This window comes from Rousettus aegyptiacus, unplaced genomic scaffold, assembly GCF_014176215.1.
Source record: "Rousettus aegyptiacus isolate mRouAeg1 unplaced genomic scaffold, mRouAeg1.p scaffold_m13_p_13, whole genome shotgun sequence".
In the NCBI taxonomy this organism is placed as follows: Eukaryota; Metazoa; Chordata; class Mammalia; order Chiroptera; family Pteropodidae; genus Rousettus; species Rousettus aegyptiacus.
This window is the reverse complement of record NW_023416288.1, coordinates 40,651,647-40,670,398: the sequence shown is the minus strand read 5'-3', so window position 1 is coordinate 40,670,398 and position 18,752 is coordinate 40,651,647. Positions and strand designations below refer to the sequence as shown.

At 51.5% G+C, this 18,752-nt stretch overlaps 1 protein-coding gene across 2 annotated transcripts in view; it reads right to left on the bottom strand.

The window, feature by feature from the left end:
- Window positions 1–13,484, bottom strand: part of EEPD1 (endonuclease/exonuclease/phosphatase family domain containing 1) — a 75,885-nt gene extending 62,401 nt beyond the window's left edge. For both annotated transcript variants that reach the window (XM_036230480.1, XM_036230481.1), the window contains exons 1-2: window positions 13,027–13,484; window positions 11,623–12,687 (exon numbers count right to left, since the gene is read on the bottom strand). In XM_036230480.1, the coding sequence (XP_036086373.1) occupies window positions 11,623–12,500 (878 nt within the window). In that variant the 5' untranslated portion in view covers window positions 12,501–12,687; window positions 13,027–13,484. The remainder of the gene's footprint in view (window positions 1–11,622; window positions 12,688–13,026) is intronic.
- Window positions 13,485–18,752: the final 5,268 nt, after the last annotated feature.

Here is an 18,752-nt window from a genome sequence, read left to right as displayed (position 1 = left end):
GGAACCCACCTGGGCTCCAGGCCCTAGCTGCCAGGGATGCTGGGAGAGTAAGCCTCTGCCTTTGCAACTTCCCCATGGGTGGCGGACGCTGCTGCCCACCAAGTCTCACAAGAAAGAAAATTTCCCAAGCACAGAAAGGGCGGGGTGGGAGGGGCCTAGAAGAATGACAGCCATCGGATAGAAGGGCTCTGGGTCCTCGAGAAAGCAAAACGCACAGACAAGAGGGGAGAAAAGGGCCCAAGGACCATTTATATCTTTTGTATGTTTTAAATGTTTAATATCAAAACTAAAGGCCCCTATTTGGGTACCAAAACAGACTGCACAGTCTGTCCGTGAACTATGCAAAAGGCAGAGGTCATGGCATCTGGCTACCAGGTCTTTTTGAAACCAGTTATAGAAAAAGGAATTTCTAATTTTCACCTGGGTCGCTTTTAGGTGAAATCAGACACCAGGTGCCATTGGGCTTGGCTGAAACTAACTATAGAGGAGAGTTTACAAATAGTTAGTTAGAAGGACGTGTACAGCCAACTGTGTGCACGTCCTCCAAACTCTACTGCGAAAGTGGATGAAGCTAAGAAGTAATTAACACTAAAGATAAAGAGCCATTTAAAAATACGGGTCTATTTATAGCTCACACAGACCCAGACATTCTGTGGGTGGAGGCGTGTACAGACATGTCTGCGGCCACACGCACAGGAATCCGTGGACATGTGAGAAGCAAAAGATTTATAAAAATGAGACTCGATAAATGATTTCGAGCTATAAAAAAATAATCCCAAGGTCTTTGATCTCAAATCTGACCTACGATAAAGTCTGACTCACTGCTAGAGTTGTTCGGCACAAATAAAAATTTAAATTTAAACCTTTATAATTTGTGGTCACTACATTTTAGTTTGTTTGTTTAAGCCAGCAGCCATATGCCTGGTCCACTCTGCTGGGTCCACTCATATTTGTATATCTACTCATACAAGCAGGACTTAAAGTGCATTCAGGAATTCATTCATACTTGAAAAATATGAATCATGGAAAAAGGCTAAATGAACTAAAATTACTCAGGGCAAGAATATAAGGTGGATGGAGATGGAACTGAGGTCACCCGATATACAGAAGAGGTTCTGAAAGGCTGGTTTTGACTTCTACTAGGAAAAATTTTTTAAATGGGCCTAAATTACAAATAAAGGGGGTAGGGGATGAGTACCGTGGTAATAAGGACAGTTAAAGACTGAACGAGAACAGAGCGACAATGTGAAACTTCATTCTCTGGGGGTTTTAAAAATAGGGAATCAAAATATCTAAGATTTAACCTCAGAGAGAACGCACAGGACTTTCGTGTGGAAATATTTTAAATTCTACTAAAAGTTCCAACAGAAGACTTAAATAAACGAAAAAAAAAAAATACGGATGTTCAAGGAACGGGCGAGTTAACGTTGCGGTGACCTCAAATGTTCAAAAACGTCATCCATAAAGTCAACGCAATTCCAATGAAAATTCCGTCAGGATGTTTGAGAAGCTCGAACTTATCCTAAAATGTGTATGGTTAGGCAAATTTTTAAGAGGAAGAACGAGGGAGAGAACGCACCCGACCAGGTGCGTCGTGTTAGAAGCAGTAGGGCGAATGGCTCAGGAGCACAGAGAGCCCACGACGCTTGATGGACACGTGACCAACGGTGCGGGCCAAACCAGCGGGGAAAGGAGACGCTGTTTATAGACGGGCCTGGGAAGCCCGAACGAAATAAAACCGGATCCCTATCGCACGCCTACGCAAAGGCAGACTCCAGAGAGACTGAACACTTAAACACACGAGATAAAACTATAAAACTGAGACGCTAACGGGAAAATGTGAGAGCAAACTTGGGGGGAGATGAGATGTGGTAAACGGCATCCAAAGGGAAACTGAACGGTTCGACCACATCGAAGCTAAGCATTTCTGTTGTGTAAAGAGCATCACAGACAAGGGGCCACGCCCTGCCTGCCCGTTAAGTCACTTAGTAGCTGTCCTGGTTTTCCATCGACCCACTCCTGGGAGTACCCCCAATTAAACTTGTTCCTTCATACTTTCTAGAAATAAGAAGGCCATGGAACAACTGTCCCCTTCCTTGACCTCCTGGTCCCATCTCTGGGTTTGTGGATTCTCTGCCTCAGGGTTGAGAAAAAGAGTCTGGGCTCTAAGTCATCCTGCCTGGCTCTGAATTTTTGCTCCCCACTCACCAATCATGTGACTTCCGGCGTGTGTATTTAAGTTCTTAAAGATAAGTTTCCTTATGTGTAAGGTGGGGATACTTTACCAACCTCACCGGGGTGGTGTGAAGATCAAGTCAGTTAATGACTGTAAAAGGCTTGGCAACGGCACTTAGGGCAAAGTAAACAGTCAATAACTGTACAGTTGAGAGGCGCAGACTGCATCACCCGGGCAGACACAGCAGGATGACTGTTAGGAGCGGGGAACACCTGCCAACGGGGGAGCCCCTCGCTGGGGCGCTTAACAGTACGAGCCAGGAAAAGCCGGACTTCGGCTGGCTTCGCACAGGCCCCTCTGAAACTCACCTGGCCGCCGCTATTCTAAAGGGCCCTACATTCTAAAGGGCAAACAAACGGCATGTGTCAGCATTACTGGTAGCCAAGGACAAGCAAAGAACCAGGCAAAGTGCAGCTGCTGCCTCGGTGGGGGCGGGCGGAAGGCTTCAGGAGAAAACCAAGGACTGGCAGGTTGGAAAGAAAGAAATCCGAGCCCCTAAGAGCTGGTCCACACTCTCCATGGCCCAGCAGGAAAGCCACCCGCCTGGCCGGGCAGACCGTCACTCCGGGAACGCTAATGCAGCTTCTAAACAAGCCCCTGAAGATCTCCACCTCTCCAGGAAAAGCCCGGAGGAGCAGGTCCCTGACAAACAGCCACGAAGCAAGTCCCAGGGCGATTTTTCTTACACCATCTTGCTACTAAATTGTTGAATTTACTCCCCAAATTCACATGTTGAGTCCTAACCCCCAGGACCTCAGAATGTGACTGTATTTGAAGACACGGGGGGTCTTTCAAGAGGTGATTAAGGTAAAAGGAGGCCATCGGAGTGGCCCCATGACTGGTGTCCATGGAAGGAGAGGAAATTTGGACACAGACAAATACAGAGGGAAGACTACGCAAAGACACAGGGAGGAGACAGCCATCTGCAAGCCAAGGACAGAGGCCACAGAAGGAACCGACTCTGACACCTTGAGTTTGGATTTCTAGACTCCAGAAATGTAAGAATTAAATGTCTGTTGTTTAGGCCACCGCGTGTGTGCTGCTGTGTTACAGCCGCCCAAGGACAAATACACCCCTTACCTACAGCAATGACATCTTCCTTCCTGGAATGAAGGCTTTTGGTAGAAATAGTGATCACATTCTCTCTCTATGGAAAAAGCTTCAGGGTCAGAAGGGACTTTCGTGATTTAGAAGAAATGTATACATTTAAATATAGAACCTTTATCAGTACACTCAACCGATAAACATATCACAGCTGTTTTGATGAACACCGTATTAGAGCTCGGGGTTACGGGGGCCTTGCGGTCTTAGCTCTCACTCATCGTCCAGTTTGCTTCCATGCCTCGCTTTGGTAGAGCAACGCTGTGCTTCCCCAGGGTCAGCTGTGCCTGTCCCTAGGCTCGTTTGTGCCAGCTGAACATCTTACTCTGGTCTCCTAAAATGCGATGTCAATCGATGAAAGAGGAGTGAGCAGAAGGAGAAGTTGCTACTCAGAAAGCTAAGATGAATGCTTGAAAAGCTTCCATAAAGGCAAGTTGGTTAAAGAAAGTACTTTCAAAATAGGTGTGGGCAAGACGACTGTAAAAGACCGAAAGCCGTAAGTTTTTAGAATCCTGTGCTCCAATGGCTTTGTAAACGTCCTTGCTCTGCTCTGAAGAAACAAATACTAGACACACACACACACACACACACACACACGATATCATTTATATATCAGCATACCTATGAAAGATCATGACCTAGGGAATGCAAAACAAATTGGTTAAGAGAACCTCTAGTCTGGTATGCAGGCTGGCGTGATGAATAAAATACAAATATGCGGAAAAGCATTCATGAACTCAGGGTAGCTTTTTATCATCAGACTTTAAAGTCTAATTGTGTGGGTTATACTCTAAGCTCCACCACTCAAAAACTGTGTGCCCTGGGGAAAATAACTCCGCTTCCCTGAGCCATCCGCCCTCTAGCCGTAAAAGAGGGTGAACGATGCTACCCACAAGTCAAGCGGCTCAGCTCTGGGCCTCGGCCGCAGTAACCGTCAGGGTTAATGATCATTCTCTTCGTTCCTAGTATGACTACCATGTGGACGCCAGCAGTAGGTGGGGGAGGGACATGTAGGACTTTGCTGCTTAAAATGAGTCCTCAAATCAAAACAACTAGGGATGGCTTTGTAAAGAAATGACTAGTAAAGCGACATAGTGACCCGAGGCTGCAGAGGCCACCCTCCAAGGAAAGACGGAGCCCCGGTCTCCTGGCAATGAGCCCAAGGCCTAATACCAGTCTTCGGTACTTTGGGACCATCGAAATCTTTACTTTCCCCTTATTTTAGAAAAGGGATAGTGCAAAAAAATTTAGGTCAGACCAAATTTGCTTCTTGAAAGTACATTCTTCACTCAGTTGTGTTCACCCAATTAACAGTGATAAGGAAGAAAAAAGAAAGGAAAGAGAGGAAGAAAAGAAAAGAAGGAAGGAAGGAAGGAAGGAAGGAAATATATTCTTGAGGGTTTTTTTTAGTAGAGTATTCATTGAATCGGTATTTTAAAAAACGATCCATCTGAGACCCCTCCCCCCCTTTAAAAGATGCCACGCTTTTAGCCCAGGCCCAGAAAAACGAAGTACTGGTTTCACCCTCCAGCCTCTGGGTGAGCAAACAGGATCTAGATCCCCAGAACATGATAAACCGCACCCCAAATGCACATAACCTTGCACGCAGCTGCGGGAACAGCACTCTGTTGGCTGAGGTGCTGCACTCCAGGAGTTCGCAGCAGCCTCCAGAGAGAACAATTGAAGGCCCAAGTGAGCAGCTTAATCAGGTAATGACTGAACCAAAATAGAATTTACAGGAAACAAGGGCTGGATTGGAAACAAACAACGAAGCCACAGAGTAAGGGACCTGTGCTCGGTAGAGAAAGCCCAGGGCTCCTCTACCCCGGAGTTCGGCAGAAGGACTCAGGACTTCTCTTTATGACAAACTGACTACTCGGAGCACGTGTCCCCGGGCTTCTCACCCGCTGGAATCCAGCTGTTGGGCAGCTGTCAGTCAAAACCTTACACTAAAAAACTGCTGTCCAGACCTGGCCTGGGTACGGTCCCGAGGAACAGGGTCAGGAAGCCTCTGAGGTCCCTAGACACCTGTTGAGGTCGACGAGCCTGCAGGGGGAGCAGGGCATTTTCCGAGGCATCTACTGGGTGCTTCGGGGATAGAAGCGAAGCTCGAAGTCGCTGGCGTGGAACTTCTGCTCAGCTGTTCCTGGCCACACACGGGCCACGCGTCTGTGGCGAGCACGCCAGATTTTAGCAAAATGCATCATTTTATTTGTCACTGGCAGAGATTTTTTATTGGCAGAGATTGTTATTAAAGAATTCTAGGATAACGTCTTCTGTAAGGTAGGGTAATATCAAAATAAAAATAACACGCCCCTTGCTGCTAGTCTCTACCGGCAGGCGCCGTGTGTGGGAGCTGATATGTCCCCGTCTGAACATTTCGGTTACAAGCCTGGGCGGCGGGCCAGCCTGGCCCCCTGGCTGTGGGAAACTGACTTCCTACTTGTCACTTGTGGGGGGAGGGCTGGGGTGGGGCACTGACTTTCACCCCGACGGCCACCACCCCGCTCGGACCCCAACCCCCCCTCCAGACGGGCTCCCTCCCAACCACCTGACTTGGTCCCGTCCCCTCACCCTTCCCCTGTGCCGAGGCCACACGCTTCTGGAGCCAGCAGGCAGGCAACAGATCCCTGTGCTTCAGCTGTCTTTTGATAGAAATAGTTAACTAAAACCCCCCGGATATGCCCTTGTTCCTCAGGCGATTGACACTAAAGAGCAGGTCGCCTTGCCAGACCGCGGTCTGCACAGAGGACAGACCACCGGGCCCCTTCTCCATCCACCATGGACCGAGATCCCACACCTGCCCAGAGCAACGCAGCACAGGGGAGGGGGAGGCCGGCCAGCTGCATCCCGCCCACACAACGCGAGGCAGGCGAGCCACCCGGGGGTTTCTTAAACGCCTCTGAGCCTGTCTTCTAGGGAGCCCCAGGGTTAATCCCCACAACGTCCAAAACGCTGGCAAGTCCTTGCAGTGTTAACCTCTAAAAGATCCTCTCATCTCCACGCCCTCCCCCACCTCTTCAGCCACTGTCATTTCCAGCTTGACAACAGCCTCTCTACTCAACCCCCAGGGCCCACGCCCGGGGGATCCCCGGCAGCCAGGATGACCTGGTAACGTCATTCATCCACCGGTTTCCAAGCCTCTGTGGCTTCCTTCTGCTCTTAAAACAAAAGCCTCGGAGGCCCCGCCCACCAGGCGCTACCTGTCCCTGCATCCCCAGCCACCTGCCACTCCCAGGACCTGGCTTTCGGCTTTCGGGCTGGAGCAAGCGGCCTCAGGGCCTTTGCACATGCTGGTTCTGCCAGGGGAGCACTCTTGTCCCCAGCTTTCTCCAGGCCTGGCTCCTTCTCATCCATCAGCTCCAGGTGAGGCTTCCCTTAACCCCCCCCCCCCTCTGCCTCGACAGGTTTCTCTTCAGCTCACCTCCATCCTCCTCAGCATCGGCCGCTGTCTGAAATTATTCATCCATGTACCGACCTGTTCGTCCCTCCACCTAACATGGAAGCTCCATGACAACAGAAACTGTGACTTGTTCTCCACTTTATTACCAGAGCTGACACAGAACCCAGTACCTAGTGAGAGCTCCAAAAACATCTGTTGGATGAATGAGCAAATCATAAACGAAGGACTACCCCCTGGGGTAATCGGTCATATCAGTCCTCCAATACCAGATCCCACATGGGCCCAGCTTTCCCGAAAGACGAAAGGTAACATCCTTCCTTTGGGTGCAATAAACCCCACGCCGTGCCCACAGCAGGACTGCCCGCCATCCACACCGCCTTCGCCTGCTGATCCGTGTGGCAGGCTATGACTGACCACCTTTCCCTCTGAAAACAACCCAGAGCTCCCTGGCTCAGAAAACCAGAACTCCACCCTGGAGCTGAGCCGAGGCCACATCCGAGCCAAGGTCACAGATGCACTGAGGGCCCCAACGCCCTCTGCATTGCTCTACCTCTGGCCATAAGCCTGGTCCTTCAAAGGGACAAAAACAGGAAGACAGCGGAGGCCTCCGGGGCCTTGCCGCAGTCCCGGGGGTGCAGGTGAAGCTGGCCCGTCTAAGACCCGAGATGGGGAGGAAACAGCGATGGGCCAGGGGTCGGTCGAAGGACACAGAGTCTGGGAGAAGACACCCCCACTCCCCGTACCGAAAGGACACAGATGCCTGGCTTCGAATCCCGACTCCCACATTTACATTTCCGAAGGCCACGCGGATGCTATTTTGTCTCTCTGAGCCTCAGTTTCCACAGCTGTGAAATTAGATGTCACATTTTTTACTTTAAGGGGACTACTGGGCACTTTGTCCCCAAATGTTATGTCTGGTTGTATCAACCCACCCTTCGATCTCCCAGGATGAACCCCATATTCATACGGAGAAAACAACCAGATAGCGATCAAACCCAGGGGCTTTCCCCCCAAAATCTGGGTTTCCCAGGCTGTTTCAAGGGTGAGCCACGTAAGTTAATTTGCATTTACTTATCTGTTGAATAACAAGGCCAGGCTGACTCCTGAGTTTAGCCTGTGCATGTCCACTCAACATATATTTTTCGATGAATGAATCAAGGTAAGTTGTGTCTACACTGATCTTGCTAATCAAATCTGATATACTAAAATCCCTTTTTTCACAATCAGTGTGTATCGCCAGGCACTAATTCACCCTGTCTTTGATACTTCAGACAGACATATGGCAAGAAAACAGATTTAGACCTTTGTAAGGTTCCAGACGGACACTCGCCTTCCTCGCTGATGGAGGCCATGGAGAAATTGCATAATGGAATATGAAACCTCCTTATTTCTTTTGGAGATGATCTGTCAGTTCCCCAGGGCTTATCCTTTCGGAAACCAAAAGGGCTTTTCAAAATAGCACAGCTCCTCAGCAAAACGAGACAAAACAAAACAAAACAAAACGAACCCCCGCAAAAATGAAAATTAAAGTCTTCCTTCCATATATTGGCTATCGGCGCATTTTGCGAGGATTTTCGCAGAAGCGTTGCTCTTTTAGTCTCGCTCCGTAAATACCGAACAAGGAAAAACACTGCCGAAGCCTGAGATTTGGCAGCGGAATCTGAAGAAACCTGTCGGCGCTGTCACACCATCCCCGACGGCTCCTGGTGACGGTGCGATTCTCCAGTTTTCAGCCTTTGCCTGCAAAACATGGCTTCTTGCAGCTCACACTTGCTGGCCCACCAACACAGCAGCCTCTCAGGGCAAGAAAGGACTCTAACCCTTTGGAGAACCACACAGGTGCCTTTCCTCTAAGAAAACACAGATCCACAAAAGAGAAAACAAAGAGCTGGCTTCTCCCTTTGCAAAAGAAGCGCTCGAGGGTTTCTTTTTTCTACCCCCAGACTCCCTATTAACTACATTTAACAGACGGAAAAACTGAGACTTGGAGAGGTTAAGGAATCTCAATAATTTAATACAGAAGAGGCGGCGCCAAGAGTTTTCTTGAAAAGACCTCTCTAATGGATTTAAGAAAATGCGACTAGCACACAGTTTGGCAAGTGCCCCGGAATGGGCGGAGTGGGTGATGCCTGCACGAGAGGCGGGGAAAAGACGGCTCGCTCGCAGAACGCAGCGCGCACACAAAGAACGCAGGTCCGAAGTCAGAAGGCCCGGGTCCTAGTCCCAGTTGAGTCACTAACAAGCTGTGGGACAGAGCCAAGTCACTTAACTTCTTTGCTTTTAGTTTCCTCACCCAGAGATGGAGAATCATTAATAAGTGCAAGACTTACCTACTTCCTGGAGAGACTGGGGGAATCGAATGAATGTGAACGCTGTTGGGAAACACGAAGGTATGCCCAGAAGTCAGGTAACTAACTCTTGTGCACACGTCTATGGAAATGAGCCGCCCGGAAAATCACCTGCATCCCTTCTTGCTCAAACGGAATGTACTTCCTCTTACCGACACAGGGATCAGTTGGAACGCGAGAGAGTTTGGTGAATCAGGATGAACACGCAGCTCTTGCAGAAGGGCACGGCTGTTGTGAGGACACGTGATCCACTCTGCCACAGCCAGCCGTCTTTCGGTGCCCTAGACAGTCACACAGGCCCTAAGCCTATTACTTCATGTTTACCAAACACTGACAAAGTGCTAAGAGTCCCCAGAACACCGGACACATTGTGAACAGACAAAGGGAACCACCAACCCACAGCACAACAGAAGTGGCCAAGTGTGAGAAATGGGATGGGGGTATAGGTCACCTTCCTGGTTACCTCCAGGTGCCCCCTTGTACCCCCTACTGGGCTTGGACAAGCTCGTCTGGCATCTCGCCTGAGGACAGCTGTTAAATGTCTTCAACAAATCTTCCTTCCAGGAAATGCAAAGATTTGAGGATCAAGCCGAACTTCACGCTGGACGCTGGACGAGAGTCCAGTCGCTAGCGCTCCTCCTGTGTCCCGGGCTGCCCCAGGCCCACGCTGCAGGGGGGCCCACGTGGGGATCGGCTGTCCTCTGCTCTCACTCCCTTTTCCTACCCTTCACACTCACCTGTTCTAGAAGCAGAATAAGCCCCCTAACCTGACTAGAAAGAACATCACGTGGTTGAATAACTACAGGGCTGATCAGAACAAACAAACAAACAAAACTCGCAGTACCTAGAAAGCTCTGGATGGAGTCACCGACCTTGTCAGAAAAGCCAGTATTGGGGAGCCACCCACAGGGACAGCTGACGGCCTCACATCAAGCACAATGGGGCTCAGACTTCAGTGCGCATCAGACCCACCCGGAGGGCGTGAGGAAACACAGAAGCCCAGAGTTTCTGAGTCAGTCGCTGATGCCAAGGCTGGTCCAGAGACCATGACTGAAAAATCACTGTCACAGTAAATAGGCAAGGGCTGCCCAGTCTGTCATTCTCACTGGGCGACTTCAGATGCTGATCCACTCTGCCAAAATGAGCCTTAAGGAAACTCATGATGGAAATTAAACAGCCATTCCTCCCCCCCCCCCCGCCCCTCCCCTTTCCCACACAGGCACCCACGCCGCCGCTAAGGATGAAGACAACAATTTTCAAGCCATTCCTGATAAGTATCTCCCAAGGCCGGGTCCAGTCCTCACCTGTGTACAAGATGATTTTAGGAAAGGAGCGAGTTACAACGCAAAACAGGGGACACAGCGTGCAGGAGCAATGCTCAGGGGCTCCCCAGGTCCGGTTCTCTGAGCTGGTGCACCGTGCCTCGATGACAGCGTGCCCCCGAGACGGTGCCAGAGAAACACTGTGACCTGGTTTTCTCTTCACCCATTTATCTGGAATCTCTCCCACATGAACCGTGGTTCCCAGCCCCCTCCCCGACTCACCTCATGTCACCGAACTGCTGCCCCGCCATGGTCACCAACAGCCCAGTACAAAGGAAAGCAGTGAGTGGCCACCGCATACTACACCTCTTGGGTGGGTGGGGACGGCGGGGGGACTGGCAAAATCCCTCTATATCAGGATCAGAGAATTTCTGACCTGGAAGGGACCATTAAAAATATCTCTTTCCTTCCCAGTGCTGATTACATTATACAATACACTGTTTTACTAACAGCAGGAGTTACTGGTACAATAATATTGCTTTATTTTATGGGGGGTTAGCGGAAGTTCCTACAGAGAGCAGTGTTGTGAATAATGTAAACACTGATTGGAGCTCATCCTATAAGTCTTTTTTCTTGTAGTTCAGATATGCACCACACGTCAGTTTGACCTTTTCTGACTATGGAGCAGAAGAGGTTACCTACATTTGGAGCTGCAATTGTGGGCCTGAAAACCAACTTCAGGCTAAATAAGGGAAAAGAATGAAGAGTGATTCATTCACAGCATTTCGGTAAATATACAGTGTTTGTGTTTGCAAATACCTGATCTTAAAGATGATTTTGTGCACACAAATAGACATATTTGGTGAAACAAACGTAACCTTTCGTCTCGTTAAGAAAAATGCTACTAGCTCTTTCTCACATGCAAAACTGTGCAATAGTTCGCAGGCTCTGAGGGCCTGATGTGATGTAAACCTGTAAAGTCTAACACTCTCTGAAGTAGCAACACCCACACAGTCTCTACCTACCGCCCAGATTATGAATTAATCTCAGATATACCATGTTCAAGATACATGCCACAGCCCAGACAGCTGCGTTCTGAAAATTCTGGAACTGGAGAGCTCAGCTGCAGGTGACAATATTGGCCTGGAGAGCACAGATTCAACACTCTTGCCCTCTCGCTACTCCCCAGAAGGTCCACTCATTTGCATGAGCAGATAAGGCCATGTGAGAGCTGCCTTCACCCCCAACACCCTAGGTGGTGCCTGTCCTCACCTGTTTTCCAGAAGCGTCATGCACACCACCTCTCGCACCCCGGGGTTGTTTGCTTTCTCCACGGAACAGCCCTGCAGGTTCCAGGTGGCCAGCCTCAGCACAGGTCGCCCGTCCCTTGTGCCTCCAAAAGCCTCCACGGAAGGTCGAGTGGAGATAATCTGCGTGGGCCCCCCGGGAGGCAGGTCCAGATCCTCACTCTGCAGGCTCAGCGAGGTGGGGCTCGGATGGGGCTTGGCGGTGAAGGTCAGGCCCCCGTTGGTGTGCGTAGACGGAGGCCTGGACCTCTCGGCAAACACCTGGTGCCGTATCCGGTCCAGAAAGGCGGCATTGATACCGCCCATCCTCACCAGGTCCTCGACGCTGCGAAAGGGCCCATGCTCGCGGCGGTAGTCCACGATGCTGACGGCCATCTTCTCCGTGAGGCCTCGGACGCTCATGAGCTGAGCTGGCGTGGCGGTGTTGATGTTGACACGCGGAGTGAGGGGCACGGCGGCGGCCAGGTGGTGAGGCTGCTGCTCGGCCAGCAGGTCCCGCTTCAAGGAGCTGGGAGAGTGCTGCGCAGAGCTGCCCTTGCTGCTCACGCAGATCTCGAACTTGACCTGCTCCAGCTTGGTGGCGCCCACCCCGCTGACAAGCGCCAGGTCCTCCACCTTCTTGAAGCCACCGATGTACTCGCGGTACTCCACGATGCTGCGTGCCACCGCACGCGTCACCCCAGGCAGGGTCATCAGCTCCTCCTCCGTGGCAGTGTTGATGTTCAGCCGCTCCTGATTCACCAGAATGTTGCTGAAGTTGCAAGCCGCACTGAACTTGCGACTATGGGACAAGTCCGAGGGGTCCCGGGGGATAGAGCGGTGACAGCCCAGGGTGCTCCCCATGACCTGCCAGGATCGGGGGCTCAGGAAGGCCTCACCAGTGCAGAACTCTTTGGCTAGGGAGGAAGCCCAGTAGACCTCACAGGCACAAAGGAAGGCAAGGTGCCGGATTCAGGGGCTGACCGGCTGGTTACCTACCACACTCAATCTCCATGCCCAGAGTGTCCAAAAGTACCTTCCACTTGGCCACCTGGAAAACAAATTAATAAACACACAAATCAATTGAGTCGGTTAATCCGTTTGCATTAGCACTCCCTACCTAGAGCTGGAGTTCTTAATCAGGAGTCCCCGGCTGGTGGCAGTGCGTGAACCCCAAATGCACGAGCCTGGCGCATGTGGATATCTCCCCGGAGAGGTCCGGGCTTATCACATCGGCGTCCAAAAAGGTGATAAGTCGCTTCTCTTGGAAGGAGACCTATCTCCATCAGCCCACACCTCCCGTTCCTGCCGGAATTCCGTCTTCACTAGTGCTGACCGGGAGGCGTTTTACGGACCCCCCACCCGGCCCGCGCCGTCCCCGGCGCCCCACCTCTCGGCCGCTCCTCGGGGCGTCCTTCTTCCACCTGCGGCTCCGAAGTCGGAGCCCAGCCCGGACAGCGCTGGGCCCCTGCCTGCAGCCCTGGTGCCCCGCGGGTGCGGGTCAGGGGCCGGGCCACGGGATCCCTCCCACGCCGCCGTGGGCCGCGCGTGCCGGCTCCTTCTGCGGGAGAAACTCTCCGAGTCGTTCCCCCAGAGCCGGCAGGGGCTGCGGGGCTGCAGGGCGGCGACGACCGCGGCGAAATGCGACCGCCGCAGCTGCACCGAGTCCTGCGGCTTCACTCGGACTCGCGGCGTCGCGGCAGTGGCGTTCGCGTCGATCCAGGCAAAAAGTCCCGCGCTCGACTCGGACCCAGGATCCGCCCGAACCGCATCCAGTGCCCAGCTCCCGCGCCGCGGCGCCCGCTCGCAGTCCGTGTCAAAGCCGGAGTCCCGGCCCCGCCGCCCGCGCCTCCGCCGGCAGCACGGCCACGCCTCCTCCCGCCTGGCACCTCCTCCCGGGACTCCCAAGGGCGCGCGGGGGCGGGGCCGGAGCGCGAGGCGGGCGCCGGGCCGAGCGTAACCCGGGAGCGCGGCGGCGGGGCCTGAAGTGGGGGAGGCGGGGCTCTAAGCGCGGGGGCGGAGCCCTCTAGGCCGGGGGCGGGCGAGGGGGCGGGGCCAGTGCGTGTCCCCGGGGACAGAGCGGCGGAGCGCGGGGCGGGGCCTGACGTGGGAAGGGAGGGGCTCTAAGTGCGGGGGCGGAGCCCACTAGAACGGGGCGAGGCAGGGGGCGGGGCCGTGCTGGCGGGGGCGGGCCCGAGCGCGAGTCGGGGATGGAATCCGTGAGCGCGGGGGCGGGGCCATGAGGTGGTAGAGGAGGGGCTCTAAGCTCGGGGCGGGGCAGGGGCGGGGCCTCGCTGCGTGTGGGCGGGCCCGAGCGCCTGTCGGTGGGAACGGAGCCCGCGAGCGCAGAGGCGGGATTTAGAGACTGAGGGGGCGGGGTCGACGCCGAGGCGGCAGTGGCAGGTCGGAGGTGGGCTGTCCCTGTGTCTGCTGATCCTGAGCCAGGGCTCCTACCTGGGATCGAGGGCTGGATGTGCGTGACCTGCCCCGCTATTTGGGTCGAGCCTCACAAAGGAGAAGGGCGGACCCTACCCCGCAGCCAGCCGAGTTTAGTTGTTTTGGAGGGCCTGGGGTCAGGCCAGGGCGATCCTCGGCTGGTAAGCACCCCTGCGAGTCAGGGGCCTCGCTCAGTTCTGCAGTCCCATCTGTCCGAGAACGTTCGAGAGGGGATTCAATGGGATCTTTTTGGCCCCCACTTTTGGCCTCTTTTCACCCACTAGAGTATTACCTTTGCAATGTTCGCACAGAAATATCTTCAAACAACACTAGTAACTCATTGTGCTGCTGAGAGAGAACACACGCCGTCCACCAGAGATGTGTTCACACAGGTCACCTACGGGGTTGCGTATTTGCATATTTAGCGCTCTGAGGAACTACGGATATGTTTCTTTAAGTATTAAATCTAGTCATTAAGAAGGAAGGGAATGCTAGTTGGAAAGAGAGGCTGCGTCTCAAAATTCAGAAGCTTTTGGATCATCCCACTAAATGACAATATAGTTAGAGATTATGGAGCTTGCAGCATTAGAGTGGATACGCAAAGCTAGAGCATTTGATTACATAAACCATGTGGTGATAACCGTTGGCTACTTTGACCCTGGGCATTTAGTGTTCTCTGAAGTTTCAGCCCCAAGTCCCAGCGCTAGGTCAGCAAAAAAAATCTAACTCTCAGGGAAGGTAGAAGGAACTTCAGATGTGAAATGAGAGGCAGCCAAGGCTTGGCAAAATGCTGTTGCTTTTCCGAAGCACAGTCCCCTGCTGTGCACACTAGTCAGGACCCTTAACGGCAAGTGACAGGAATCCAAGTCTCACTATCTCAAGCAAAACAAAGGGGGATTTCTGAGTTCTTGTGTGGGAAAGCTTAGGAGTGCATCTTACCTCATGCATGGCTGCATCCATCTCAAATGATGCCATCAGGACAGGTCTCGCCCCCTCCGTCTACCCCTTCCACTCGCCCCCAAACTCCAGTATCACATACTGCATTATGCCCTTCTGTTCTTCCTGTAATTCTGTTGCGGTAAGGAAAAAAAAAAAAAAGAAAAGCAAGAAAGTCTCTTTGAGCAGAGAGTAAAGTCTCTGTGAAGCAGAATGCCTAGCTGGGCATTTGTGGCGGTGGATGTACAACTCAGGGGTATGGCAAGTTTGATTAGATATAGAGAAACCACATACTTTATTATCCAAACCAGGACACTTTGGAGGGTAAAAAGGCCACTAGTAACTTCACCGTCACAACAGGCATAACCTGATCTTATTCCCTGTAAACCTAAGCATGTTGCCCCTTGGTAGAAATGAGGCCTAGAGGTAGCTAAACTGCTGTGCTTCGAAACAAACAAAACCCCGTGAGATGGCGGAATGCGAAATGACTGATCATATCAAGTGTCAGTGAGGACATGGAGGAACTGAAACTCTCATACGTTGCCAGTGGGAGGGTAAGATGGTACAACCACCTTAGAAATCAGTTTGGCAATTTCTTAAAAAGTTAAACGTATATTCACCATATGACCCGACCATTCCATTTGTACGTGTTTACCAGATAAATGAAAGCATGAAACCTGAAGATTTGTATGTGAATGTTCCCAGGTGCTTTCTTTGTTACAGCCAAAATTCGGGAACAACCCAAATCCACCAGTAGAGAATGGATAGAGAAGTTACGATATATCCATATGATGGAACGCAACTCAGCGATAAAGACAGAGTGAATACACACCATATTGAAGAATTTCAAAATCATACTGAATGAATGAAGCAGGCAGAGAGAGAGAAGATATTGTATGATTTCATTTGTAGAAAACTCTACAAAATACAGGCTAATCTATATAGAAAGCAAGCAGACCAGCAGATGCTTGGGGATGCAGTGAGGGAGGAATAGAAAAAAAGGACATAGGAAACCTTGGAGGATGATGGACATGTTGGGAAGTCATGGTTTCATGAGCGTAGGTATGTGAAAACTGATACAATTGTCCAATTAAAGTACGTGCAGGTTAGTATACTTCCATTATACCTCAATAATGTTCAAAAAAATCTTTCGAGAATAAAAAGGAATATTTTTTAATTCAAAAAGAGAGAGAGAGAGAGAGAGAGGTTTGTTTGGGGGAGGGGAAGGTGACCCAGGATGGAGAGAAGGGCACTGACAGGGAGCAAAGGGGCCCAAGAAGCTGAGTGTGGACCTAACAGAAGACCAGCCCCGCGAATGCTCCCCAGTTAGGGTTGGGGCTCCAGGGGCGGGTGCACCAGGAGTGAGAATATGCTGTCACTGTTCTAGGCTTATAAATACCGAAGCAGTTGCCTCACGGAAATATTCGTCATACAGATGTGACCCTCAGGCCTCGTTCTCTCAGCAAGACAAGCCAATGCCACAGCTCCAAATGTAATTCCTTTTACAATTCATTGACATTTGTCCCGCTCTTAGGAAGGTCTCACTAGGCTTTGCACTGCCCTCAAAGAAAGTGTTTTCGTTTTTCTTTTTGTTTTCGGTTGGGTCACAAGAGAATTTCGTAGCATCCAGGGCCCTCCTCTGATAAAGTAGTAGATGAGCGCCTTGTGACAGCTGTAGCGATAAAGCAGGGCAGGTTTTTAAAACTATTCTATTTGAACACAGTAAATTGTGTTTATTTATACAGAACCATTTTCCCTCCCCCACAAACACAAGAGACTGGATGAAGAGAGGAAAAAGGGTTGAAGCGCCTCGGGGCAACAGTCCAGTCTCTGAAGGCCACCGACGACGACGACGTGGGGCCCAGGCGCGGGCCTGCGGCTGGGGCCAGGGGCCTCTCTGGGCTCCCAGGTGCCCCATGGCAGGCCTCACGCTCAGCAGTTATCTCGGACACTATGCTTTTGAAGGTCATGGGGGAGCCAAATAGCCTCTTATCTGCACCCTGCGAACAAAGGTCGAACAGGTCACACACACACATACACACACACACACACACACTGCAGGTGATGCTAGCGCGGCCCACGCACAGCATTCTGTACTTCTTGCCCCATCCCCCTACGACCGTCTGCGCCCGGCGCCTGGCGGGTCTCCGGCCACCTCGCTGGCTCCATGGAGCTCCTGGCCTCCTGGCCATCACGGCCTCCTGACATGTTTTCTTGTTTATATCTCTGCCTCAGTGACCTGAGGTTTTCCCAGTGGCCCCCGACAGCCCTGGCTAGGGTAACACTATCAGGCAAACCCCGGCGATCCGGCAGCTCAGCTGCCCCGTGTGTGGGTTTCCTCTGGAGGGTGCGTGCTGGGGGAAGCGGTGTCCACCTGGGGCTCCACGGGGCCGTGCTGGGGGCTCTGCGGGGCTGGTCTTCCTCTCCACGCCAGGCGGGGGACTGGCAGGCACTCTGGCTGTGCTGTGAGCCTGGTCTTCCTCAGGCCACTGATCTTCTGTGCTGCGGCTCTCACTGTTCTTGGAGTAGGAGTTGAAGGTGAAAATGGAGGGTTTGCTAAAACGTGGCTTTTTGGGGGTTGGCAGAGGCCCTGTGCTGAACCTTGTAGGATGGGTAAGGACAGCAGCTGTTGGTGGGATCAGCCAAAGGGGGGGCTCCGGGGTGATGGTGTAGTACCCCAGCTCGGGTCTCCTGTCGGCCAGCACACAGGAGAACATCACGTCCTCATACCCCTGGCCCATGGACGAGTCCTGGATCCCTTTGCATGTGGAGCCCATGGACACCATCAACTCAGGACGCCCAGGGTCCTCGGAGTCAGGGAGGACTGACTCTACAGAAGGCATTACTTAGTTCCTCCGCATGGCCCATGTTGGTCCATGGATCCTTGATGATTTCCTCTAAAAGGCCTCCCTTGATAGGATTGAGGATGAGGAATTTCTTGAGCAAGTTTTGCATGCACATATAGAAGGGAATACTGAATATTGTATATTCTGCTCCTGGAATAAAAGAAAAAAAAAATGAGAAAAAGGAAAAAAAGAATGAAAAAAGAAAAATGAGAAAATTTAAAAATAGTGAGAAAAAAGAGAAAAGTGAGAAAAAGCAAGAATAAAAATAAAAAGAAGAAAAAAGAAAATAAAGGGGAGAGTGAGAAAGAAAAAAATTTTAATTAGAAAATTTTAAATAAAAGAGCAAAGAAAAATAAAAGAGTGAGAAAAAGAACAAAACGAATAGGTGAAAACGAGAAAAATAGTAAGCAAAACAGACAAAAAGCCCAAGAGGAAAAAACTTTGGTGAAAACCCCTAAGGTAGCCAGAACCCGGCTTCCTGACCTAGAGGGACCGCAAACCGGCGCCAGCCCGGGACTTCCACAGGTGCTTGGAACCCACACAATGACTCCTTATGAGAGCAGAGCAAAAATGGACCCGTCAACGCTGAGAATAATTCACAGTGATTTTTCTCACTTCTTTTTTTTTTTGTCTAAAGAATCTTTTACTGTTCAAAAAAAAAGGAGCTTTTGTTTAGTTAATGTGTCTGTAAAGGGTTCCTGGACTCAGATCCAACACAGGAGGGGTGGTCCCCCACACCAACAGATAATTCTCGGACACCAGCAAGGTGTCCAAGAATTCAACTCGGCTGGCTCTGACACTATCGACCGAGAGAGAGTATCAGATTCCACAGGTTAAGGGGTCAGTCCTGCAAGAGAACACTGCTCCTCTCTCCCTCCCCCCGACCCCAGGCCCCCAA